The sequence below is a fragment of the Phyllostomus discolor genome, chromosome 3, assembly GCF_004126475.2.
Source record: "Phyllostomus discolor isolate MPI-MPIP mPhyDis1 chromosome 3, mPhyDis1.pri.v3, whole genome shotgun sequence".
NCBI classification, from domain to species: Eukaryota; Metazoa; Chordata; class Mammalia; order Chiroptera; family Phyllostomidae; genus Phyllostomus; species Phyllostomus discolor.
This window is the reverse complement of record NC_040905.2, coordinates 48,088,123-48,116,016: the sequence shown is the minus strand read 5'-3', so window position 1 is coordinate 48,116,016 and position 27,894 is coordinate 48,088,123. Positions and strand designations below refer to the sequence as shown.

Below are 27,894 nucleotides of genomic sequence, written 5' to 3'. Positions count from 1 at the left end.
CTATATAGTTAACCACTTTTAAAGATCAATTGAGAAAGCGTATCTACTGTTAGATTATATGACATTTAGTTTTAATTTTCTAAATGAGCAATAATATCAGAAAACCAACCAGTATACTACTGAAAAATTTAACTTTGTTTTCATTTCTGTGGTACTTACTTGATGATTGAAAAAGACTCATAGATGGGGAGCAGGATGACAGCTGGGTCAGGGGAGGAGAGACTGAGCAAAAAGGAAAAAGGACTCACGGACATGGACAGCAGTGGGTGATTGCTGGGGGTGGGGAGTGTAAGGGAACTAAATGGTGATGAAAAAAATACAATAAAGATTTTTTTTAAAGTGGCTCTCTGAGAACAAAATTATCTTATTGAGGTGTACAGAGTTATGGTCCTTGTGCCAATTTGCTGTTTTCCAAATTACAGTTACCGCATGATAAAGATAACAGGAATGGGAACCAAAAAACCATCAAAGATCATGTATGAATAAGCAGCTGAATTTCTTAATGTGTTGTGTTAGATACTCATGTTAAAATATATGAGATATACTATGCAGTGTAAACATCTTGAAGTGTATTACTTAAGGCAGTGCTAGTAAACTAATGTGTAAAGTATATGCAAACAGCAGAATGAACAGCAGTTAACTAGATTAACTAGCAGTTAACTAGGTAAACTAGATTAGGAACTGACACAAGATTTACTGTGCTGGAGGGGAGAAGGTTAAAGAGACTAGCAGTGAGAATCTGAAGTTCGTCTGGGGCCAGGAGAAATTTCCTGTGCTTCTCTGAGAAAGAAATCAAGTGAGGGTTGAAGAAAAAGATTTGTATTCAACAAAGTAGAAACCAAGGTACATTTGCTTTTATTACATTGCTTCCTCTCTGATAAAGGTACCAATGTTCAGTGACCACAAAGCAGAAAACTAAAAGCTCTACCTCCAAAATCTCTGAAGTTTTTTTGTACAAAAAAGTTATGTGGGAGTTTATATAAAATGCAGATTCCTGGGACCCAAGCCCAAAAACTCAGATTCAGTATATCTGGTACAGGGCCCAGGAATCTGCATGTTAGCCAGTAGTTATATGTCAGGTGTTCCAAAGTCTACAGTGTGAAACTGCCCTGAATTATCAAGAGTTAATGATGGCCATATGCCAAATTTTAAAATGTATTTCCCTGTTTATTTTCTTTTTACAGATTAGTCACTAAGGGGTACCAATAGGTGAGATGTTTGTTTGTTTTTAAAATTTTTTTTATTTATTTTTAAAGGGACAGAGAGGGAAGGAGAAAAAAGGAAGAGAAACATCAATGTATGTTGCCTCTCATGCACCCTCTACTGGGGACCTGGCCCGCAACCCAAACGTGTGCCCCGACTGGGAATTAAACCAGCAGCATTTTGGTTCGCAGGCTGGCACTCAGTCTACTGAGCCACACTAGCCAGGGCAAGATGTTTGATTTAGTTCTTTCCTATATCTACCCCAATGTCCTCCAGCAAGAGAGTATATTGTTACAGTTAGAATAGCTATGAAACAGTCTTAGACTATAAGTTTGTCTTTCAGCAGTCTCAGCTATTTTACACATTAACTCCGTTTCAGGAATTCTGACATTCATAAACATTCATATTGTTAAAAAGACTACTTACCCATTTGGCCCTTTCATGAACAGCAAATTGACCCCATAAGGAGAAAATGTGAAATTTGAGTGAAAACAGAAAACCTTGTATCTGCTATGATTCTATTTTTGTTTTTAGATTATTCAGTAAGACCCTAGAACAGCTTTCATCAGTTACTTTTATTCTTATATCTTATATATCTTAATCTGGTTTGCATTTTGTCTACCCTGTCACTTTTTTAATTTGCAAGTTATGAACATACACTATTTGGGAATAATTACAGTCTTAGTAGAATAAATGTTTTACTCTTGTTACTTCTGTAACTATTAGGAAGGCTAGTGCTATGACTGAAACAGTGTATCCATGGCAACCTGGCACTCAACTTTTTAATTTATCAACACATTTAAAGACAGTTTTGGGGTTTTTTTTCAGGTTTAAAATAAAAATTTTTTTATTTAATTGAAGTACAAGTAAAGAACAACTTGTTTCATTTCTGGACTTTACACTTATCCAGTGAGTCCTTGTTTGTATCCACTGAGTCCCTACATGTTTAATGGTTTCTAATAGGGGAAATACTGGTGTTTATACTATAGTTTCCATCCTAAAATATCCACATTGTGTAACTCCTTCATCCACTGTTTTTTCCTTGCATTAGTGTACTCTTTTAGTAACCTCATTTCCTGTATAGAAGCATTTACTAAACTTGAGATCCTTTATATCACTGTAGTTTATTTTAAAATTTGTATCTTGAGGTAAAATCAGATCAAACTAAACTTAATATTTTTAATTTTAAAGTTCTTTCTATAGTATGATCTCATTTTAGTAATTATTTCTTCCTCTTCTGTTTACTTTTATGCTTCGAGTGATTTTATTTTATTCTCTTTTTTCATCCAGTATTTTTTTTAAGATCGTTGTTACAGATTTGATTAGTGCTAGGGTTACAGATGTGAATGGCACGGTCACTTCCTGGTGAGGTCTTTGGTATTTCCATCTTCTTCTGTTCTTAGGTTGATCAACCTTTGGGTTATTGTCTTTGTTTTTTAGTTTTATTACTTTTTCCCTGATAACTCTGGAATATTTGAATAATGGGTAATTTTGAAGGACCATCATGGAAAACAATAACATTTGTTGTCTTGGTGCCCTAATGTTTATAAGCACTGATACTTGTGGTCACCATACATAATCTGTCTTAAAACAGAATTTTGTATAAACAGTTGTTAGTATAAAGGTACGAGGTTCCGGTCTTTTCTACAATAGGACAGATTCAGGATCTCCAACAGGTCTAAAGGTTTGTGCAACCGATTTAGAAGTCAGCTTCCTCTCAGGTTGGCGGCTGTCCACTAGAGGACAGCACTGCTTTTTTGTCCGCCTGCTTTGATCTCCGCAGGCTCTGAGCAGCATCTCATTGAAAAACAAATGTGGACCTCTGTTAATTTTTACGCGGAAAGCACATTTGGATATTTCAGAAATAACCAAACTGCGCAGCTGATTTTTGCTTTAAAAAAATTCTTTAAGTTTTATTTAATTTCACCATTTGACATAATATTCTACAATGCAACAGTTTTATAATAGGAATACAAAACTATTTTCTTATAAAAATGAGAGAAAGGTATTCTTGATGACTTTCCTTCTGGGTTGACAATTTTAAAAGGAATCAAAGACAATGGGGTAAGAATTTATTTTATGATTTAATTTTCTGTTATTAGACCCCATCCTGCCCCACCCCCACCAAACAGACAAACCAAAAATGCTCTGGAATAACTGGATTGTTTCATGTCTCCTTTGAGAAAGTACACTCTGATTTTGTAGCTCTCCTGTACAAAGAAAGAGCATGCATCGTTGACCAGGTAGTGTGGGAAATAATTTTTCATGCCATCTCTAAACATGAGAATAGAAAAGAGAGGGTTCTAAATTATGGTGGTACCTTATTTTTTGTTTTAACTCTTTATCAGAATGTTAAAGGAAATATGCAATTCTGCTGGCAGACTTTTTTAGAATAATGGAAAATATATTGCTTTGGATAAATTTTCTAAACTTGAATTACATGTAAATTTTTTCTCAATATTAATTCAATAGTGTAATGGGCTTAAGTTTAAAATATAATTTTACAGTCAACAAAATGGAATTTTTTAAAGCTCACAAATTCTCTGCCTGTTTAAAATGTTCTATTATATTAACTCAAAGTAATAAGGATTTATCATTTTAATTTTTTTTGGAAAATAGTACCCCATATGACCATGCTTAGGTATTTGATGTTAGGAGGCTTATTCAAACTAGTATTTCTTACATATAATCATTGTGGGACTTCATTACACATTTGTCAACTTTGGACTAATTATTTTTATACAGCTAGGGCAGGGCACTGCATCTTGTGATCGTCTTTCTTACTAATAGGATTCTGTCTGCTTCAGCAGGCAGTAATTGAAGGCTTCATGTACAGAGTGAGGAAAAAAAGTTTTAGCCTGAGTGGGCCATTGTCACAGCTTCTGGTAACCAGTAGAACAGAAAACATGAGAAAATTGAACTCAGAATAGAAAAATCAGAAACCAGGAAGTCTATCCAAGAGAAGAAAAAGCATGTCTCAGAGCTGTTGCATTAAGTGTGGCAAATAGGATTCTGTGTAAAAAATTTTGTTTGTGAATACCCTGGAGGTTGATGCAGCCTCTCAGATATTTTTTAAATCATGTTGTCCTATTAATATTCCAGTTACAACAACTGAGTTGTAGGATTTCTTTCCCCGCTGACAAAGAGCATTTGTGGTCCATAGCTAATTTCTCACTAATCTAAAAAAAAGTGTGATTTAAGTGCACAAAGAAATAATGCATGTTTTTGTAGATAATACATTTGTTCAAATTTGTTGTTATTTGACCTGTTGTTTCCATAATTCTGTCAAGTTAAGATAAATTAACTTTTTTGAAGAGTGGCTCATACTTTCATTTAGGTTTGGCAGCCAGCTTATTTTGCCTTTTTCTTTAATCTCAAGAATTCTTAGCTTCAAAGATTAAATGCCAATTGCTAGAGCTAATAAACAAAGAGACATTTAATAAGATGAAATACAGATATATCCGAACAGTTTTATCTTCTCAGTTGGTGATTACAAACAGCAAATGCTTGGTGGTAGGATGAAAATGGATTATGAAAAATACCAAATGGTATTCTTTTAATACCATGGAGCCCGTCGTACATAGGCAATACATCTTTAACTGTCAACCACGTATTTGTCCTTATTTGTGGTGTTGCTGGTGTCTGAGGTCGGTTGGTCTCCCAGTGGTCCCTCCCCTGTCACAGCTCTGTTCAGGGTGTGTCGTATTTCTCCTTGCTGGCATCTCCTTTGAGGGAGTGGCTGGTGGAAGACTTTTAAATATTTTAAACCTTTAAAGGCAGAAATTTAAAATATGTTATGACAAAGCATCATGCAAGGTTCTTTGAATTACAAAATAGTACAAAGTCTGGTGCACAATTTTTGAAAGGAAAAATCTTCCTTTTTAAATTTTTGGGAATATAAATAGATTATATTCATATTAGGTAAATAAGGAAGCAGAGTCTTTTTAATATATTGACTAGTAAAAAACAAATGTTAAGAGCGCATGTTTGCATATATTAATTAGGAGAATCTGTGTGATCTAGAATTAGAGTACTTAGGTTCAAAACTCCTGTTGGAACATGCAGGAGCCGTGAGTCCCTGAGCAATTCCCTCCACCTCTGTGGGCCTCAGTTCCCTCACCTGTAAAGTGGTCTCCCTCATAGAATCAAATGAAATAACACAAGTGAGGAAGTACGTAGTACCCATAAAGCGCTTAATAAGTCGTGGCTGCTATTGTCATTATGATCAAAACCTTCACATGCCTCCTAAAACAATTTTGTCACTGTGTGATCTTAGTTTGAGGCCAAGTACAAAGGTTTTGATGTCAGCTATTAAATGTAGTTTATAAGTATTTGACCCAAGATGTCTTTATAATCGATGCTTCTTATACCCAAAAGCCAAGCTGTTTGTTAGTCACTAACTGGCTTAATTTGGGGGAGTGTTTTTTGTTTTGCATGGACCAAAAGAAACCAGTGTGATCATGCTGTGTTCCAATCAAATATATCCTTTGAACTAGGCAGCAGGAGTGTGAGAACATCTGATCTCCTGGCCTTCTTCAGAGCATCGCTCCCGCCATTTGTGCCCACCGGGACATGGAGACCTAGTTGAAAGGCAGTAGCTTTTACACCAGCTAACAGATTTGATTGCTGGGATGATTCGTTTAGCATGTTTCCACTGCGGTGTAAGCAAATACATCACTTCTTCCATGCCCTCTTCTTTACAGTTTTGAGAATTTTGTGTTAATAGGATTTCTGAAACATGTACAAAATACTAATCTTTGTAATCAGACTCACATCAAATTTGACATTTATGACTCCTGAGCTTATATTACTCTAATATTGACTTTAAGTTTGTAATAGAAAGGAGATAAAATGTGCCTTTAGGCTATATCACCATGAAATTCAAACAGTGCTTTTGTGTTCCTATTCAGACATAATCTCCTTCTCTATGGTCCCAAGGCACAGAGTGTTAAGTAAATAAAGGGACTAATAAGGCTATTGTTTACATAATTACAACCCTGTCAGAAATGGGAGCCACTGCTGAAATGTTTGGTGATGATCAAATCTGTGGGGGAAGTTCCGTAAATGAGTGGGACAGTGGAGCCACCTAGTATCATTTGGTGGCAGGTTTAACAGAAGCACAGAAACGGGATTCTCCCAAAGCATACAGCCTCCAACACTTAGACAAAAGACATGCATAAACCTCCAAGGGTGATAGAAAAGAGGGGTCATGGGGCTTGTGATCTTCCTATGCTCTCAAAGATTAAACTGAGGTGCCCTGTTCCTAGTGTATCATGTGGGTGACTGAAGAGCAGATGGATATGCATGTTAAGAACTTTATAAAACCTCTTTTAAAACACTGGTATGATTTCTGTTCTTAAACTACAGTTACAATTGCTTCCCTCAGTAGAAAAACTGCTTTGTCTGATTCCTTACAAGTTTCAGTGTGTTTAGAGCAAAAACACAAATAAAGAATTGGCAAAGTTTCTAATGTATTTGATCAACAACCCATTAGCTACCACTTTAAAACTCAACTTAAAGGTGTTCATAATATTTTCAATTGAGTAAAATTAGCATTTTTGTTTTGCTTTTGATGCAGTATTCTAATTATTGGGAAACTGATTTTTGTGATTCTTTTTTTTTTTTTTTACCAAAAATGGCTTTAGTTTTCAAAAAAAATCTAATGTGTAATGAGATCTTGATGTCATTTAAAAAAAAACCTCAAAAAAGAAATTTTCATTTAAAGAAAATCTGCTTCCTGCTTAAGTGGCTAATATTTTAATTAAGTCGGGTGTGAAGTTTTTCTGAGTGTCTCCTGATAAACTCCCTCTTTTATGTTGATGGTAATTAAACAGATCCCAGAGGACGCCTCCAGCTCCGTGCAGGGCCCATGCTAATTGTCAGACATGAGACACTGACCAGTTGGTTTGCTCTTGAATAGACCTCAGCGTGCTGACAGCACGGCAGTTTCATTTTTATGTATTGTGAGCTGTTGTCAGGCCTAACTGGGTGCCATTGTGACTGAAGATGTTGCGCAAATTGAGGCAGATGGCTCAGATTCAGACACGTGTCACACAGAAAGGGGAAAGGGGATTGGCCCTGCAAAGTGGGGTCACAGCAGGTCACAGACCTGCTCTACACTTGTTAGTGTTTTCAAAAGCTCATGTGCAGCAACTTTGTTTTTCTCCAGTCATCCCTGCAATCAAATCCCTTCCCCCCAAAAAGCCTGGAACATGCACCATGTGGAAAATGGAGGCCTAGGAATACCCCGTCCTCTTCCGCCAGGTCTCTGGGGCTCAACTGTGCGTGCAGAATGAATTAGCAGGATTGACACAAGTTCATTGTGCCTCCAACGGCTTTTCAGTCCATTGCAGTGCTTAAAAGGCTAGTTTTGCTTTTAATTCCATGTAATTAGTAGGTTCTTCATGTCTTGGAATTTAGTAACGGAGCCTTAGACCTCAAGTTTCCTCTATTCTAAAGCAAAAAGAAGTATCTGGCATTCTGAACATTTAAAAAAAATTTCAGAGGAAGGAGGTGTAATACTGCACTTGGCTGTCACGTGATTTGTTACATGTTATCAAGATTAGAGATTGAATTTGAACACTGCAACATGCGAGAATTCATTAAAGCTTAAAAATTGTGTAATGCATGTTAAATTATCTAACTTTTGTGTAATCATTTTCAGATATAAGGAACTAAAATTTCAAGCTCTTTGAGAAAGGTATCTTTTCTTAACATGTTTAAAAATAAAAATATGGTGGTTTATTTTAAGTGACCCTGTGCATAGTAAAATGTTAAATTATCAAAAAAATAAATGATTCCCAATTTATAGAAATCGGGAATTATTCACATGCGTCTGTTGTTCAGCTAATGAGTAAAATAGACTTCCTTTTCCAGTTCCGTTCTACAGATGCACTCAAGTCACTTGCTGTGGTGAGCTTGGTGCTGGGCAGTTCATTGTGTTTTTCAGAAGAACGCTTGGCTTTGGGTTTTTGGCAGTAGGGAACCTGTAGTACATTACTGAGAAAAAAGAGTTATTTTAAACCTATTTGAATGTATACTGTCTCCTTTTTCCCCCTCATGATAAAAGGTCTCTCTCTCTTTTTTTCTCACAGGTTTGCAGCTAAAACTGTGCACAGTGGGTCACTGATGCTAGTCACAGTGGAACTCAAGGAGGGCTCCACGGCACAGCTCATCATAAACACTGAGAGAACTGTGATTGGCTCTGTTCTGCTGCGGGAGCTAAAGCCCGTCCTGTCCCAGGGGTAACCTGCTTACATCTGGACTTCAGAATCTGGCACACAACAAAAGTGCCTGGCATCCACCACTGCTGCCTTTCATTTATAATAATAGCCCTTCCATCTGGCAGTGGGGGGAGAATACACTCTTGACATTCTTGTCTCCTGCCTTAGAATGCTAGTGTGCATCTATCCTGTGTGCAGTCCTTTCCCTCTTTGCTTTGCTAACCAAAGAACATACATTTTGTTGTCAGTTATCTCAACTCTTGAATCCATGTGGCATTTTCTCTGTCCTACTGCTTTTTCTGTCCTTCTTGTCCTCCTCCTCTTTTTCAACAATGATGGACATGAACTGGAAATTTTGAAATTTATGGGAAATCACCCTCCTTCCTGCAGTAAGCAAAAATTAGCCTAGAAATAGTCTAAATGGCCTCTCAGCTTGGCATGCAAGAGTGGGATAGCATACTTTTTAGAATTAAATGCCAAAACAACAAAGTTTGTGCAAAATTTTGTTGTATGAATTTCCTGGTATTGTAATCAGCCATCATGAAATTATCTCTGAATAATAAGATGAATAAACTAGCATATGAAGAGCATTTGTCTTTGCATTTTTAATGGGAAATTACTTATAATCTTGAAGTTTATATGCTGAGTTTTCTTTAAAGTAAATATTTTGAGTGTTATGTATTATACAGAGAAGCAATCAGGTTTAGTGAAAGAAAAACCATTTTCAAACCAGGTGGATTTTCCAATTGTGTTATAGATTTACTTTTGCATAAGATAATATTTTTGGCTGCTAACTTAGATTTAAAATCTTTATTATATCAGTAAGATAACGTAGTATGCTAACAGTTGAAACCACTTTAACATCAATAGCTTAATATCATTAAAATATTTTTCACATAAGTGAAGTTAGAAAAATGACCAAAGTCCCAAGGTTCAGGTTTGAGTTTTCTTGGGGTTTTTTGTACAATGATTCAGAATTCCTTTGTCTCATATTTCCTTTAACTTTGTCATAACCCATGATTATCTTTAAATTGTCCCATTGAGTCGAGTTAGTCAATGTTGAATTCTTAATTCTACCTATATTTTTTCATTTTAATGTCCACTTAATGGGACATTTTATGTACACCAATTTTGAAGAATGGCTCTCATTGTATATTTCAGAGTGAGCCTAGTTTTTAGTATCAAAATAGATTTGCTTTATTTATTATAAGATGAGAATGTTTTTATCCTAAAGAGATGATAACAAAGAATTTACTAAATTAAAATCGGGTATGTGCCCTTCTTGATAACCATTGAGCTGGCAAAATGTCCATCTAGTTTTTTCTGTAAAATAAAGGGCACATTTTTCATTTTCACCAGTAACTTCATTGATTTGGATACTTTGAGTACGTCGGCTATCTCTCATGTGATAGAGCATTGATTGTTTTCAGTTAATGTCTTGATGTGATTGTTATCATCTTCAACTGGTCTGCCCAACCGCAGAGCATCATCCAGCGAGAAATCTCCAACACGAAACTTTGCAGACCACTTTTGACACATTCACTCAGTCACAGAACCTTCTCCACACACTACACAAATCTTTTTTTTTTTTTTGCATTTCAGTTGTGTCATTACATTTCTTGAAATAATAAAGCCATTATAATATGCTGAAAATGTTGCTTATTTTCTTCCATCTTCAATATTAAAATGGCTGCAAAAAATTAACCAATTTACATACTTTTTTTGTTTTCTAATGGGCATGATGTGACAGCTGTCACAGTACAATCTAACAAAATTGTTTCGAATGAAGTTAAAGACAACTAAGTGCTACTAGAACCATCTTAATGGAAAAAACTAAATTAACTTTTTGGCCAACCCAATATTTGCAAACATTTGAGTAACTTTATCATAGCTTACAAAAAGTTTGCCCCTCTAACCTGTGTTTCTGCTGTCAAGAATTTAGAAGTTACTCTTAGAGAAAGAAGAATCCAGAATGATGAATAATATAAGGAGAGATTTAAAAAAAGAAAAGTTGGACGAGCTAAGGGTAAACCTAAGTCCTTTCACCTTTTTTGTTCCCTCTGTGTAATCTTTTTGATACTATAGGGAACATGTTTTAAAGGTAGAAAAATCTTTCACATAAGAGTGGGGACCCCCATCTTAAGAAGTTAGCAGACCCTTATTATTTAAAAACTGCATCCACTGCAGACGATGAAGAACTTCACTAACCCTCGTCAGGGGTATAGTAAAACGGAAGATATGCTCTGTGCCCCCAAGAAACCTACAATCCAGTTGGCAGTAAAGAAATGGCAATGTGGAGTGTGCTAAGTCAGTGGTCCCTGGTTTGCAGACACATTTGGCTTACATACTAACACAAGCCCCCCCCCCCCCCCCCCCCCCCTGCTCACTTCAGGCGCCAAGTCCAACAGCACTAAACAGCCTCTAGAGACCTGCTGAACCCATCTCTTCACTTCCACCTCCACTCTCCTCACCCCGGTGGCCGGACCAGACCAGCCAGCCACTGGGTGCACTCAGCTCTTGTTCCTTCATCAGCTGAAGGTCGGTTCATTGAAAGGCAGTTACTTTCTTCTGGTCATGTGCTTGCTTATTTTTTAAAATTCTTTTTCTCCACATTCTGCCTTCCAACTTGACCAGTTACCTCAGGAAGTTTTGATGATCACTTTTAATCTCTTCTTGAGCTTTTTAGAGGAACCAAAAAAAAATCAAGTTTATGATAATGTTAATACTCTCAAATGAATGGAAATTTTGTTTAATAGGAAAATATGCCCTTAGATGGAACAGAAGATTTTTTTTTGAATCTGCACATACTGTGTCTCCTTTCTTTGTGTGACTTGCTGACAAACAGTATCCAGTACAACTAAGTAAATGCTGTATTCTCTTCCTGTTTTGGTAGCATTACTTTTTTTTTTTTTTTACCAGTTTTCACCTGTGTTTGGAATAAGCAGAATTTTAAGATAGGACCTGAACATTAATGACTGTGTGCACTTGGTGTTTGGGAAAAATGTTTTAGATTTCATATGATCCCTTGAGCAGCAAACATGGAACACAGCCGTCTGAAAGCTGACGTGGTTTCTGGGGAACACTGTGAAGCAGTCACGTGATTAATGTCACATCACACCAGGAAGAGCTATTGATGTAGGGGAAGAAGTCCTCATCGGGTTAGCGATGTATGAGAAGTTTTAACTGGGGCAATGAAGCTACGTAAGTCTTAGAAGTGGGGTGGCATTTAGAGAACAGAGTTTCCAAAAGTAGAAGAAGGAAAAGCGTATTGGGCTCAACTAAGGCTGTATCTTAAAATGTTTTTTAAATACCTTTGTCCATAAAGCAACATTGCCCACACACCAAAAAGTGGTATGTCCTTTCCCTCTCCTTGCCCTCACTTCCCCTTCCCCTCTCACACAGTCTCCTCTCTCTCTCCCATAGCCACGCTCCGACCCTCTCCTTGGTGGTCTGCAGCAGTTTGCAGGGGAAACAAATGTTGGGATGCTACAGGCGGGCTATACTACACTTGTAAACAGTGTAGAGGCAGGAAAAAAAAAGGTTGGGAACCATTGAATGAGAGATGAGGAGAAAAAGGCTTTGTTGGTTAAAAACTCGGTTGGGGGAACCAAATGTCCTCCCAACGTGAAGGTAGACTTTTGAGCCTTGACAAGTGACGTCACCGGGAGAGGGCCTCCTGCTGGCATCACACAGAACTCGCCGTCACCATGGGCTCGCTGTCCTTGACCCTGGAGTCTCCGGAGTGCGCAGGCCTCATCAAAGCCACAGGGCCTACAGAAAAATATTTTGTAAACAAAGTTATGGACAGCTCAGTTTTCTAATTGGAAGTAATTATGATTTCTGTGCTGTGGTGTAATTACCTAAAAAAATGTTATTTGATGATTAAATAACATTTGTTGGTTTAACTGTCCTACTTGTGAGCCAATTTTAGATGTTTTTTTCTTTGAGGGTTTCAATTATCTCCTATGCCATTGAAGGTCCTAAAATGAAGTCTTTTTGGACTTAGAGTCAAAGCAGCTAAAGAATATGAAATTCCATTGGTAACTGGATATTGGTTAAGCAATTATGAGTTGAAGTGATGCTGAAATTTTTAATCTCATGTTTGTGTTTCTCTCAAGCCAATCTTATGTATACATGTAATTCCTAACTGGTTCAGTAATTATGCAAACTTCAGAACTCAAATGTGGAATCATTACCATGGACTCAAACCTGTGTTTAATGACATTCTAAGACACTGGTTTCTCATCTACAGCTTAAGGGCCAGAGACACCAAGTGTCCAGGCTTACAAGTAGAAGCACCTTTATCCTGAGAGCTAGAGGTATTTAGAAACCTGATCGGTACGCACGTCTGCCAGTGGGCTCAGTCATGTCGGCGCTGGAAGCCTGCAGATGCCACAAGGGTGTGTGGAAAGAATGGGGAAGCCTCTCCTTGTCCACCCTTCTCGTTACCTGGCTGGGGAGGGAAGGGGAAAGTGTCAGAATACGGGAGGGAGGAGAGAATAGCTCTCAAATCGTATCCCAACTGAGATCATGATGTTCCCCACAAAAGAGCATCTATCTACTCACCCCATGTAGGAGCCATGCTGTGTGTGTGCTTCGTTCTGTTTTGAAACGATGTGATGAGTGAGGACTCTTGTCTGATGGCAGCATCTACCATCTTCATGGATAACAGGAAGGAGTCGTTAAGGCCATGGCCTGCAAAAAGAAAAGTGTCAAGTTCTGCCTTTGCAGAGTAATTTGGAAAGGTTCCATGGAGGTGGGCTCCCCAACCCAACCTTAAGTGCCCATTTCGAACACCTCCATGGGTGTGCACATGTCCCTCTGTCAGTAAACTGGCCGTCAAGGCCGGGTGACAGCCAAGACTGTGTTGTGCACTCAAACACGCTGCCGGGGAGAGGGTGATATAGCAGTGTGGGGGAACCAAATGTCCTCCCAACGTGAAGGTAGCCTTTTGAACCTTGACAAGTGACGTCACCGGGAGAGGGCCTCCTGCTGGCATCACACAGAACTCGCCGTCACCCATGGGCTTGCTGTCCTTGACCCTGGAGTCTCCGGAGTGCGCAGGCCTCATCAAAGCCACAGGGCCTACAGAAAAATATTTTGTAAACAAAGTTATGGACAGCTCAGTTTTCTAATTGGAAGTAATTATGATTTCTGTGCTGTGGTGTAATTACCTAAAAAAAATGTTATTTGATGATTAAGATTCTGGAGTGAATTGTGTTCTTTGGGCTCCTGCACGGCTCCTCCATCAGGGACTTGGTTTCAGCGGTGTGCAGCTGCTGGGGTTGATTTACAGTGCGGCGGCTGTGGCTGGTCATAAATAAATCCTCTTATATAGTTGTTATGAACACCTGTTAGATCATCTGTCAGCAAAGCGCTGTTCACATTTATCATGGTGCGGTAGTTATTTTACCTCAATCCATTTCCAACTGACTCAGCCTCCACCGCCGGATCACTATTACCACACCATAATCGCTCGTTCCCACTCCATGTTACAACTTGCAGATAAAAGATTTCACTACTTGGCCAAATTTCATAAATAAAGGAGCAGTTCAGTGCAGTAAAAGTTTATTTTTGTCATCATTTGTCACCCCATTATTCTATAAATCAAATGGAATAGCACTATTGCCAGCTCAGGCGTTGCTGTCAGCCTCAGGCATGGAAATGGTCCGTTTCTTCCTTTTAGATGAGATGACACGTCTTTCAGACTTAACTGGCTTATGGCTTTGTTTCACCCATTTTATTTTATTACCCCTCCAGAAAAAGCCTTGGGGAACGCAAAGACTTAGAGAGTAAAATGGAAACAGAAAACACAGCCTAGCACGTTGCTTACTTAGCCCAGCGATCTGCATCCCCTCCCCCATGCCCCAGGCGTCAGACACCTGAGCACCAGCACCCCCACGTGCCCGGGATCCTTGGCTGAGGGTGCTTTTCATAAGCTGCTAAGGGGTTATAGTTGTTATTTTAGAAAGGCCATTACAATGTGGAGTTACTGATATTGAAATACCTGATGTATATCCCCAGAGATCCTCTCGATTTGACAGGCTTTATGCAAAGAAAAGACAAACTGGTTTCTTTTCTAAAATGTGTTTTAATGGCTCAGAGGCTTTGAGAGGGAATGGTCACCCCCAGAGAGTGTCCTGCCCCTGGAGGTGTGTCCGCTGTGGCGCTTTGGAGGAAGAGTCGAGATTTATTAGCCAGTTGTGAACTCTGTCTCGGGCATACATCTGCAGAGCGCAATGTCCCTTGGTTAAAAGGAAGAGGACAGAAAAAGCTGAAGGGATGGGGTAATAGAAAAGGGTTTATAGTTGATACTATACTTCTGAGTTGGTTCTAATTCAAGTTACATTCTTCATAGTCATTATGTATCTCATAAATTCAATAAAGTGTTTTACTGTCACTATAAAAATGACAGGAGGGGGGTTTTATGTTGTAAGTTTCGTTAGTTGCTCTCCCTGTTTTATGTTGAAGTTCTCAGGCCATTATGTCATTAAACTCCTTAGAATATGAAGGGCTCAGGCCCCTCTGTATCTTGCCTTTCACAGCCTTGGCCCTGTTGGCCCAGGGTGGGCCAGGCCACGGACACCTAGAGCAACCAGCCATGGTGTCAGGAGGGCAGGGCTAGTTGTATCTGTTATTTCTGAGAGGCAGCCTCAGTCTACGTAGTGAGAGTGGGGAGTTCTGGGGTTGGAGACAGCTTTAGGCAGGCTACTCGATGGAGTCTGAACATTCCAAAGCACCAGGAAAAGGACTTGCTGGACGGGGCGGAAGTAGCTCAAGGCTCTGTGGTCCCGGGAAGTGTTCTTTGCATCAGGATTGGTTTTGGCACTGGACTCTGCTAACTTGTTAACCTTCACCTAGCTCGAAGTCCTTGATAAAGTTCTAATAAAATTTAGAGTTGGAAATTTACTGTCTTTTTTTTTTTTTTTTTTTTTTTTGAGAAATACCACTTGCTTTGGACTGTTTTCTTTGATTCCAGAAGAAGCAAATGGCATGTCTGCTTTAGGAAACTTTGCTTTCTCCAGATGTTTGTTTTGAACAGAATATCTACATGGAAACAGCGACGACTAATTCTCTGGCCAGAGTGCATCAAGGCCTTAATCTAAAGCCTCCCATCCATCCAGCTGTCTGGCATTTGCTATTACAGGGCACCAACAGAGAAATGAGGCTGTGGCTTTATCACTGCACCCTGGGTGACAACTTGATTTTCTGCTTTCACCGCAGGCAGCAGCAGCCCAACATGATGGGGCTGTTAATTTGTGCATTTCATGGTGTCTGTCAGGGGGGCTGGGAGAGGAGGGTTTCAGGGGAAGGGAATGGAGCATGTCCCAGCCTCGGAAGCACCTGTCTGCATTGACGGCACAGAGCACTTCTTATTAGCGTGTGGGTCTCTAAATGCAGCCCTAGGATGACAGCCTGGCATCCCAGCACCCACACACTGTGACAGGCGCCGGCAGCCGGTCCCATTGTTTGCCCTTGATGAGCATGTCATTAATGGAAATGGAAGAAAGTGAGGGCCACATCAGTATTCAAATAGCCTCTATTCTCTCTGCCATTCACCCGGCTGGCTCAGCCTGCTGCACATTTCCTTCTGCAAGCTCCTCTTAGACTTTTTTTTAAAACATTTATTCCCACTGAATATAAATCCTTTCCATGTTGTTCCTGGGTTCTTCCAACCCTGCATCTACACCCACCTCTTTAGGCTGGACTTAGCTAGAGCAAAGAGCTTTGGGTTCTTACATATTGCAAAGTTCTGATTAGCAAGTGCACGCTGTTTGTGGACAAGGTAATGCATGTTGCCCCTCCTGGAAACCATTTCCTATGTCTCCTAAATCCCGCATCTCCTGGGGATGGTGGCTGCTCTGACCACCAGTCTCAGAAATAACTGATAGAGCCAGGTAGCACTGAACGTACAGAGGCCAGCTTTTCCAAGCATGGCCAGAGTGGAAACAGGCTTCCCTTTCTCATACTTGGAAAGCAAAGAGAAGTTAAGGAGAGTGCCCACATTGTTTGGAAAGAACTGTGCATCTCACAGGGTTATTTACAGCCAAGTGGAGAGTGACTGGATCCTAAATATGTGTTTCCGTCCTGCAGACCCTGTGTTGGTCTGTTTGCTTAATAATGTAATTAGTGCTCAGAGGGAGAATATCGACGCTGCTGCCAGCAGTCATTGCTCTTCCGTGCGTTTCTAAGCCATTCCGTTGCCCACTTGGCTTTTGCATCGTCTGGTTTGGTAGCTTCAGCCATGCACATACACAGCCTTGTTCTCCCCAGACAGTCCTCAGAGCCCCTCTCCTAATGCAAGCCCAACTCCACATTCCTGTGGCACACACCACTTGGTCCAGTGTTTGCAAGGGCCACTTCTTGTCCAGACAGGATGCCCCCAGATGAAGGGAGCAGTGGAAGACCACCTCTGAGTTCTCTCTGACCTTTCAGTAAGGAAAGGTCACAAGAACTGCTTGCTGTGCATTTCTCTAAGCGCTGTCCCCAGTCTGGTATTAATCTCCCAGTGGCCAGGGCCCCGGCTCCTGAACACACCACTCATCTCCGCACAGGGTCTGCCAGAGACTGTGAACAGCGTCAGCACTATGCAATGTCTGCACATGGAACTCTGGGCTGGCAACGCAGCGGGACAGCGTCCTCGTCTTGTCCTTCCACAGATGGACAAAGCAAGTCTTACTTTATTAAGACATGTTCTCCCCAAAACACAGAAACTCGGAGCTATGCCTTTATGTCCAATAATGCCCTCTCCTGGTGGAGGCAGCGCACGGTGCTCAGGCTTCCGGGGGCCGTCCGTGGAACTGTTCCTGCCCGCGGCATCATGGCCCCACTGTGGATTTGGGGATCTCAGAACACGTTTTCTCAAGTGTTTATCTGACAACCGACAAAACCCCCCAACCCTTCTCCAGTGGAAGCCCAGAGGGGCGATTATGGTTTAAAAAGCCAAGCTATAAATTGGCCTTTCTCCACTCACTTGCTTGGTAGCGGAGAGAACCCACCGAGGGCAATTTAGAAGGAAAAGAAACAGGCTGAGGGAAAAAAAAAAAATCCGAACACGTTAACCTTAGTGTCAGAGTGATGGAAAATAATTTTCACATTTGATTAATTATTAAGAGATCTGTTTAATAAAATATAGAGATAGCATTTTGTCTCCCTATGATCGTTAGCGTGACCCAGGACCCCTGTTTTGGAGGTGAACAAAAAGCTATTGAGGCATAACAATAAATTTTGTCCCCAAGGGGCTTTGCAGAAGTGGCCAGAGGACTGTCCTGACAGATTTAGGGCAGAAACCCCACAGCCGACACAGAACATATCAGATCCAGGGGCCGCCACTGGCGGGCTGTGCTTGCCGGCCTCACCCAGACATGTGAATAGAGCACAGTCATCCACCTAGAAAGAAACTTATTTTTTTTAAGACAATTATCTCCCTGAAACATAGATAGGTTCAAGTGTTTAGTATTCTTGGTAGCTTATTTCAAATGCAAAAGTCATAAAAAATTCTATTTTTTAATAAGTTATTTTTTTAAAACTCTACAATTTCTTTGTCCATGACTCCATTCGTTTTATTGGAATTTAATATCTAGAGCTTATGAAGAAATATCCTATTAGAAGGAGTTAGGTTTCTTTTTTCCCCCCAGAAAAATAATGTAATTTTATCTGTAAATTAGCATGTAGAGTCTGTTCAACCTCATGCATTTAAAATAATTTAAAGGAGTCCTCATTTAATTAGTTATATGAATACACATTAATTTATAAAACACCGAATAAACATTTCAAAGTTTGGTTTTCTGCACAGTTTGATTTGCCAGGTATTTTCAGCTATTTATTTTGCTATACAGATATGGCAGCAAGAAACCCTCGCAGTGAGGCGCGATGTTCAGGCTGACGGCGCCCCATGCACTCCCCTCCACGCACTCCAGGGGTTCTCCATTCGCAGTGCTCACATCCTCTCCATCCAGGTGGTGGAGGCAGCAGCGACAGACAGCCTCCACCTCCTTTCTGACCTTTCAATGACAACACCAAGTTCTCCCCTGTGTGACCCCGCCCCCCGGCAGTCCAGGAGTTTGCCACTGGACTGGAGTAGCCCACATCTGCCTCCTACAGGGGCCGGCGCCAGCTCCTCCTCAGCCGGCAACTTTGTTCCCAAACCTTCCACCTTGGCCCACTGATTCTGAAGAGAGATTCATCAAACATTATGGAAGAAATTCCAGAGCTATTTGTCTGCAAACATTTCACTCTCCCAGCAGCAACCTGTCTCGTGAGTGGAAAGCAGAGCATGAAAAATATGGCAGGAGGTGGGGCGAGGGGAACACCCTGATCTTTCTGTTGCCGACCTCACCCCCTCACCTCCGACAGGGGCGGGCAGCGCTGTGTGATGGGGCGCTGGCCAGGCCCCAGGCCGCGGGCCCCAGCACTGTTACTTTCGGCCGTGTAGCAATCCGCTTTGAACCAAAACAAACACACCTCATTCTTCCCTCTTTGGACCCCCAGAAGGCAGAAAGATTTATAAGAAGACCCAGAAGTGAACAGGGAAAAATTGTTAAAAACCTATATTCACCTTTATTATTTATCTCACTTTTCTTCTCATTGTATTTGTTGTATGATGTACTTACACTATGGGTATAGGGCAGTGGTACGTATATGCACGTACAGTAAAATATAGAATTGATGTCCCACGTATATAATTATACTACGTTAAGTAGTTAATATGTGTGTGTCATATACGGGTATATAATACACAGTCAGCAACATGTATATACAATTTACAAATATGTGTGCGCATCATAATCTACTCAGTCAAAACCTCCCAGGGAACTCAGGAACAGCGTCTGGCTCCCAGCGTGCACCGCTCTGTGCTGCTTGCTGAACCTCGGAGCGCCTGTTTCTTTTCTCCACCACTGTGTGCGGGAGGAGGAGCAGTGACACCTCTGGAGGCACCAGGAACTTATTCCTGCTTCCCAGACAATAATGAGGCTTCATGGCCTCTCCCATCACTCACCCTTTTCTCCTCAGGGCTGTTTAGAGAACACTCGATGTTCAGCGAACTTAAGGCAAGAGCATGAAGAGGAGGGGGCTTCGCTCCTGAGCGGGCTCACTGTGCAGCAACTAATTACAGCCCACTTCAGAGAAGTTGGGGGGCAGGCGCAGCACGGCCTCTGCTGGATGGAGGAGGGAGGGGGCCGTGCAGAGGGTGGGAAGGCATCTGGATCCATCTCATTACGAGTGAGGAATGACTCATGATTCACGAAAGGTCATTGCCTGCTGAGGTAGATAAATTACCTACAAGCCTTCAGCAGAGTTGGAGGACCTATTTGGTAGGAAAGTTTTCATTAAATCGAAGATTTTATGGCTTCTATTTTGTTGTATAGGAAAAGGGAAATAATTAGTAATTGACAAAATAAGTACAGGGAATAAAAAGGTATAATGTTATTCTAATAGGCCTTGTCTTGGTCTTTAACTTTTCACTTGCAAGCAGCATTATTTTTTAACTCAGATGTATAAAAATCATCCACACTGCAAAAGTGGAACCAATTGCAGTTAAACAATTGAGGGGAGCACTAACCAATAATAGGATAGGCTTTAAAATGCCATAAATATTGTTCCTTTTTATTGTGTTTGATTTTTGATGATCCCCATAACCCACTGGTTAAAATTAAATGGACATGTTCTTAGGTGTTACTCAAATACAGTTTAGTACTAAACTATATAAACTATATGTATACATATATATACTACGTGTGTATATATGTGTGCAAATATATTTATTTGCACACATATATATTTGTATGTATATGCATATGTGTGTGTGTGTATGTATTTGCCCCCAGATTGCTGGTGAGATGAGTTTCTCAGATGGGCCCCTATTTTTCTACTGACATTTCCATCTTGGAAGAGCCCTCGGATTATAACATTAATAACACAACTTGAAATTTCTCTGAGGGTGCATTTAACCCACCTATCGGGGTATTGCTGTAACTTAGAAAGTAGGCAGGATTTTGTGGAATGACAAACACTGGAGCCTTTCTGTCAGTGAACGGTTTACCCCTCACTTTTATGCGGCCACAACGATTACTTTTTCTTAGGATTCCTGCCTTTTTACCACCCCAATTAAATCTGCTGGAAAGGGTTTATGCTCCTGCAAGATTCACAGTCCATCAAAAGTAAATAATAAAGATATACGGAAAATAGCTAAGTGGTAAAGAAAAAAACAGTAGATTCGTACTTATTATCTCTTTTTTAAAAAAATGATCTTCCACAGGTGGAGTATGACCTGTGGTTGGTCTTAGGCTAATCATTCTTTGACCTGTGTTTTCACCTTGTATCTTCACAGTGGTTGGGAATGCAAAGCGCTGCTTCCATCCAAATCTCACACGTGGGGGTACCTGAAATTCGGGGCAGTGAGCCCCTGGCTTGGTCCCCAGCCAGGAAGGGAGCCAGTCTGGGCTGCCTCTGCGTGGTCTCCAGGCACGTGTGAGAAAATCCTCTGCTAAAATGATAGGGGTCAGAGGGGAACCTAAAAATCACTAACTGAGATAAAGTGTCCAGCATGGTGCCTGGAGCTTATCAGTCGTTAAATCATTGATATTTTTATTATTATATAAAAATACCCAAGTCATGGGTATTCTCCATTATGAATTAGAAAAGGAGAATGGTTATTAAGAACCTAGGAAAAATGCAAACGTTTTCATAAGATATGCATGTGGACAGCACATGTGATGACCTCTTAGTGACTGCCACTCACTCACAGATCTCACTGTCAGGGAATTTTTATGGGTAATTATTTAGAAACTTGTTCCCCAAATTTCTTCCCCCTGGAATTCTATGAATCTTGAAAATGAATACATGGGGAAGTTCTGTTCTTGCTTTTGACCTTCGTGACATCAGTTGGGTTCCAGTGACATCACTGGAAGGTGTGTCACTTGCTTTACCACCAGTGAGGGACATCTGTCAAGCCTCCAACTGCCAGGGCCTCGGTTTCTTCATGTGGAACGGCGGGAAAGCACAGAGAGACATTATGGGGAAACCAGGGCAGTGACTGTTCCCTTCACAGCCCCCTTGCTCTGCCTGGACTCAGCATCACCAAGCAGGATGCCGCATCCCAGAGGGTGCTTCACCGGCCACTGGACCTCAGCCTCCCCAGCGGCACTGCCGGTGGTAAGTTCTTCCTTTTCCTACCATATGTCATCCCTGGACAATACCTGAGATTTCTCCAGTCACTTACAGAAATGACCCAATTTCCCTTTGGCCTCAAGTGTTTGTGCCTAGTGTATCCCCAGGGATTGCCCCCACCCCCCCCCCCCCGCAAATGGCAAAGAAGAGAGGAGTTCCCTGAGCACTGAAGAAACTAGAACCCTAAAAGGCCTTCTACAGAAACTAAATGACTCTTGGGAAATCTCCTAGTTTAACTATTTTGCTGCAGGAAAATTAACATTGCATTAACCTACCTATTCTCTTATATACCCTGTTTTGAAAAGATAGTGGATAATTCATTTTAAAATGTAACAAATATCCTATTCATATTTACTTTTTTATGCCCCAAACAATGCACTTGGTATTGAGTTGAGAAAATGCAATTAATAAATAGTCACAAGGTTGCTAATCTGATCAATGCTGGGTGATAGGACATTTAATCTGATTGTCTGTGACCACAATGGCACAGAGCTTGTGGCAGCAAAGAGGAGCACGTTGCAGACTGTTAATTACTTGGGGGGGGGGGGGGGTGTGATGTAAATGGGGGTGTCCAGTGGGAGGAAAGGAGCCACCTACAGGGCTGTAACTCAGAACAGTTATCCCACAGAAAGCGTGGCACCGTTTATGCCAGTAACCGAGTATTCAAAAAGCCCCATATTCAAGAAGAAAAGGAAAACCAAAAATAATCTTCATAAACCCCACACCACATTCAGGTAGGCGTGGACCACAGCTGAGGACACAGTAGACGGCAGCACGGTCCCACCATTAGTTAACGAAGACCAGGTATGCGGCAGCAGAGAGAGGGCTGCTCCTCCCTGTCAGGGGCGCTGCTCTGGCTGAGAGGTGGTCCACTCTATGGACAATATCTGTGGTGATCCTCAGTGTTCATTTCCACCTAAAAAGTAGAGACCCTTCTGCCTTACCACTGCACAGACCAGCCTTGCAATGTGGTGGGGAAGCGTGGGGGAGACAGACCATGGCAGAAGAGAAGGCCAAGAGCCATCTGAGGGCTTCCCACCATGTCTTCAGGGGACTGGGAACAAAGCTGAAGGCAAGCTAGCTGGGCTGGGACTAACTCCCACACTCCTGACCCGCCCTTCACCCTCTTGGACCCGAAGAACCCTCTCCTGTCCTTTGCAGACCTGAACACGCGGGCCAGTATTCTCTCCTCAAAACTCCGCTCACAGCTGCATCAGGAGTAGACAGGATTCCAGGCGCCTCCTCCTGCTGTCCCATCGCCACTTCTCTCTTCCTTGCAGCATGCAGCAGAGACCTTCTCAAGACAGGAGCATTCTAGCCCAGGTGGACAGCAGTGAGGGCCACAAAGTCACCAATACGTCTGCAAGGTCACATCTCGGTGGAGGAGTGAGGCACAAAAACAGTGACTTGTCTGGGAATAGCCTTAGGCTGTGTGTGTTGAGTTTTTGAAGTCAGCAGCACCAAGATCCTCTGCAATTCGCCCCATGTGGCCTTTTCCAAAGGTGTCCCAGGGCCTCCGTGGTGTCCACGTGGGTGACTCTCTGCCCCTGTACCTCAGCACACCATCCACTTCAACCCTTCACGACACCTTGTCCCCATAGTGACTGGTGTTGAGCTAAGTACACAAACCGTCATGCCAATGTCTGTCATATCACAACAAGAAGTCCCCAAATCTCAGGCTGGCTGTGAGGTCAGTGGGAAGCCCCTGCCCCAAGGTGTTTGCTCAGTGCTGAGTTTGGGGGTCTGATCTCTCTCCTCTACCCCCAGACACTTGCATGCTGGCTGCGCCCCCCCCCCCCGCCCCCCATCTAAACTGGTGCCACACGCAGGGAGCCTGTGAGGGCTGCCAGGAAGGCCCAGGACAGTGACTGTAAGGCAGGTAGAGCTGTTCCCTCAGCAGCTGGTGGCTGCTTTGTTGGTTCCTTGCTCTGCCAGGATGTCCCATTCTCAGCTAACGAACAGCAGAAGTGCGCAGATGAGCGGGAAAGCAGGGAATGTGAGCCCGGTGTTGAGACAATGTTGGCAACACAGGAGGCTGCCCTGCCCGCGTGGGGAGATAGCTCAACCCGAAGAGTCCTTTCAAATGTCTAGTTTTGTTCTGACTTGAGTCTGCATGTCTTCTCTTTTTTATTTTTCCTTTTTAAAACCACTACAATCAAGCATTTATTAAGATATCCAGGCCAGGGGAAGTACTTCTCTGAGCTATTCAAGCCCAAAAGCCTCAAAGAAGGAAGACGGGACTCTGCTGGTCTAATTGATTTTCTTCTAGAATAAAATTAAAAGCAAGGCAGAGAGCAGCAAAAGCACTCACCTTTATTGCCCGCCTTGGAGCTTGGTAAATAGAGGGGGAAATTTCAGTGTCTGGTTTAGGGTGAGGGAAGAGGGTTATTATGAGAAAATGAAAAACAATTTGAGAAATGAATGGTGACCCGCGGCCGCGGCTGGGCAGGCCCCTGGTGCCAGGGGCTCCGAGGAGGCCCTGCGTTTCCTGTCTGGCCTGATGGTGAGGGGAGAGCCTGTTTTTGCTCTGGAAAACCTGGTCCCTCTTTGACTCCCGGCCTCTGCCACTGGCCTGTGGGGCCCAGGCACTTCCCCTTGTGGAATGTAAACAAACCGGTGTCCTCTTCCTGCAGTAACTGTGAAATGAGAAGCCATTTCTCCCTTGTTAACTAGAAAAAGCCCACCCCATGAACCCCTGTTCCCAATGCCTGAGCACTGCTAATGGAATTTTTAACTCGACCTAACAGTACCTGAAGGTAATCAGCTCTGGGCCAGTTGTGCATTCCAAGTCCCTGTCAGGCTGGCGGGAGGGCAGAATTAGATGGTTTGATAACATTCCTCTCGGGGCACCTTTTCCGCACTGTTGGGGCAAGGGCCTGCTCTCCCCACCCTCCTACCCAGACGGGCCCGCTGCCATTCTGATCTGGGCAACCTTGGGGATTTGGGTTCTGGTTTTCAGAACATTACTTACACATTTCTCCCTTGGGAGCCAGAGGGTGTTGAGGTTCAGGGTGTTAAAATAAGGCTGTGCCCTGTAACACCTTCTTCAAACAAGGGTGTATTTCTAGCAGGAAGCAATTTGTACTTTCCAATTTTCAGTATTCACCCCAAATTGCAAGTCACAGAATGTTTTTAAAACAGTGCCCAGTCATTGAAAATGCCAGCCAGGTATTCTGAAGTTGCTTTCTGCTCTTAGCATGGGATAGAGTCTTCAGCCAGGGAACTCTCAAGAAGCAAGAATTTCAGGTAGAAAGCTGAGGCAATCGTAGGAGGGACATTGTCTAGTCATTTGGGTAACTCTCACCCCCCCCCCCTCTGTTTCTAATTCCATTTTAGAAGCTTGAAAATACAATTTTTTCCCCTTTACCAATTTTGTGTTTTTCTATTTGGCAAACATTGATTCTTTTCTGTGTCCCAAATGGAGGTGAAATTAACTTGTCTGTCTGTTTCTTAAACAAAAATAAATAAACAACTTCAATATGTATAGCCTCAGATCCTGCCAAGCGCTTTTTGCGGTATGCCAATGTCACTGAGGAGTGTCAGCTCAGCACCACGATTAGCATTTCACAGTTGCTACTGAGCCAAATGTTGAGAGCATAACAAATGCTGTCTTGTGTCTCTTGAAAATTACAGCTGAAGAAATGGAGTTTTCAGTCATATAGCAGGAAATTAAAAACAGTAGTCCAGGGGTCTGGGATCCAGGGGACGTTTTTTCTCAAGTAACTAATTCTAAGATCAAAGCTGAGTTCTAAGAATGTATGCATGTTAATGTAGTTTTACTATTTAAAAGCATTCTTATCCAAAGTTTTGTATTACCCACTTTAGATGTGTTTTTAACCCCAATCTTCAACTTAAAACATAATTGATATTAATAAGTGAAAAGATAAGCCTCAGATGAAGAACAGTATTTGCCTAGCAATATTTGTACATAAGCTATATTAAAACTTTGATGGTTCAATAATAAGATCAATAAACCAATTAAAAATTGGCAAAAGAAGTTTAAAAGACATGTCACCACAGAAGATAACCAAATAGCTAATCAGTGCATAAAAATATGTTCAACACCATTGAGTATCAGAGAAATGTAAATTGAAACTAAAAATCTTACCACATGCCCACTAAGATTGCTGACATTAAAAGGAAAGACCACATTGAGTGTTGGTGAGGATAGAGAAGAACTAGAACTTTCTCATTTCCTGCTAGTAAGAATTCAAAATCATACCGCTACTTTCTTTAAATTTAAAATACATGGTTATTACACAATCCATCAATTCTGCTCCTAGGGATTTACTCAGAAGAAATGAAAACAGGCCCACACAAAAACATACAAGCAAATATTTGTAACAGCTTTATTCATAATTTCCCCAAAGAGAAAACAACTGGAATGTTATTAACCGGTTACTGGATACAGAAATGGAGGCATATTCAACAATAGAAAGAAACACATTAATGACATGGGTGAATCTCCAAAACATCGTGCTAAGTGAAAGAAACCAGACACAGAAGACCACATACTGTATGATTCCATTTATATGACATTCTAGAAAAGACAAGATTGTAGGCACAGGAATAGATCCCAACAAAGAGGTACATGAACATAGATATAGAATGTTCTGTGTCTTGATTCTGGTGGTAGTTACTCAACAATGTGCTCCTGTCAAAACTCATCGCTGTATACTTTTTTTTTAGAGAGAGAGAGAGGGGAAGGGAGGGCGAAAGAGAGGAGAGAAACATCACTGAGCCACACCAGCCAGGGCCACTGTGCACTTTTATAAATGGGTGAAATTTACTCTGTGTAAATTATACCTCAACAAGCCTGACTTTTAAAAAAAGAAATTGACAAGACTAGATTGGTATAGTAGGCTAGATAATGACTCCTGAAGACGTCCATGTTCTAATCCTTGGAACCTGTGAATGTTGCCTTATATGCTAGAAGAGACTTTGAATAACTGAGGACATCGAGGTGGGGAGGTTATCCCTGGATTACCCTTGTAGGCAACCACAGGTGTCCTTACGAGAGGGAGGTAGAGGGAGAGCTACACAGAGAAGGAGGCCATGAGAAGAAGCAGGGGTAGGGGAGGCAGAGAAGGCTGTGAGGATGGCTGAAGGACCATGAGCCCGGGGAGAGGAGGATGGCAGCTCTTACACCTGGGAATTGCAAGGAACAAGTGTTCCCCTAGAGTCTGACCCTGCTAACACCTCAGTTTTAGCCCAGTGAAACGGACTTGGGACTTCTGACCTCCAGAGCTGTAAGAGAATAAATTTGTCTTGTTTGAAGCCACTAAATATGTAGTAATTTATTACAACAACCATAGGAAATGTATACAGTAGGGAACAAATAAAAACTAGAACACAGAGTGCAAGTCTTGCTCTCATTGAACGGGAAGCCTGGTGGCTTAGATCAGCATCCAGACCCTTCAGTGTGGGTAAGAATTGTTTGAGATGCTGTTTTAAAATGGGGTGATTCCCAACCCCCATTCCACCTCACCCTTACATCCCCCCACCCCCCAACCTGATTCAGTCAGGTGGGGGTGGGGGATCCTGGGCAACTGCATCTGGGTCTAATGCTGATATCCTGGGCACCCCAATCAGAGCATTTTCTCATTCTATAATTACAACTCTGTGTAATTACTACTTTTTCTCAAATAGGTCAACTTGCTCTACGTCTAGCATCCAGCAGGTACGCAGCAAGTGAATTTGTTTATCTGTTTGACAGCTCCATAAACTCAAGCCTTTCCAGTGTTTGCTCTATGGCCTCTGTGTTTGCTGAGTGGACTCTACATTCCGTGATCCTTGTTCTAATCCTACCCTTAGTCTAATTTAACTAAATGCTATTGGCATGGGAGCCTATGTTGGCCAAGCATGTCAGTAATTTTACTTTATAAACCCCATAGCTTCATTTACCATTTTTGGATTTTAGAAACACCAACAGCAGACAGGCTTTCTGAATAATGAAGGAGAAGCCAGGCGAAACAGCAGTCAGAATGTTCACACACACACACACACACACACACACACACACACACGGTGCTGCTTGGTGTTTGTTTCTGTATTCTGTCCGTGTGGTCCAGAGCTCCTCTAGATGAAATGTTGGCATTTGGCAACCCCCGTGGGCAGCCATGCCCCTCCCTCTTTGGCATCCCTGTGTCCACCAGATGCCACTTGTCTCTGCTCAACCGAAAGAAACTCCACATTGGTAAGGGGGGGTCTCCCAGAACAAAGTACCTGAGCCTGTTGCCCCTTGGGGCACGGCAGGATCAGCTTTCGTTGCAGGTGATGGGTACAGAGCCACCTGAGG

At 41.8% G+C, this 27,894-nt stretch overlaps 1 protein-coding gene across 1 annotated transcript in view; it reads left to right on the top strand.

Annotated features, from left to right (window-relative positions):
- The window catches only part of AP3B1 (adaptor related protein complex 3 subunit beta 1), a 244,170-nt gene extending 235,154 nt beyond the window's left edge, over nt 1-9,016 (top strand). Inside the window, exon 27 of the mRNA XM_028531358.1 lies at nt 8,298-9,016. Coding sequence (XP_028387159.1) covers nt 8,298-8,451 — 154 coding nt within the window. The 3' untranslated portion in view covers nt 8,452-9,016. The remainder of the gene's footprint in view (nt 1-8,297) is intronic.
- Nucleotides 9,017-27,894: the final 18,878 nt, after the last annotated feature.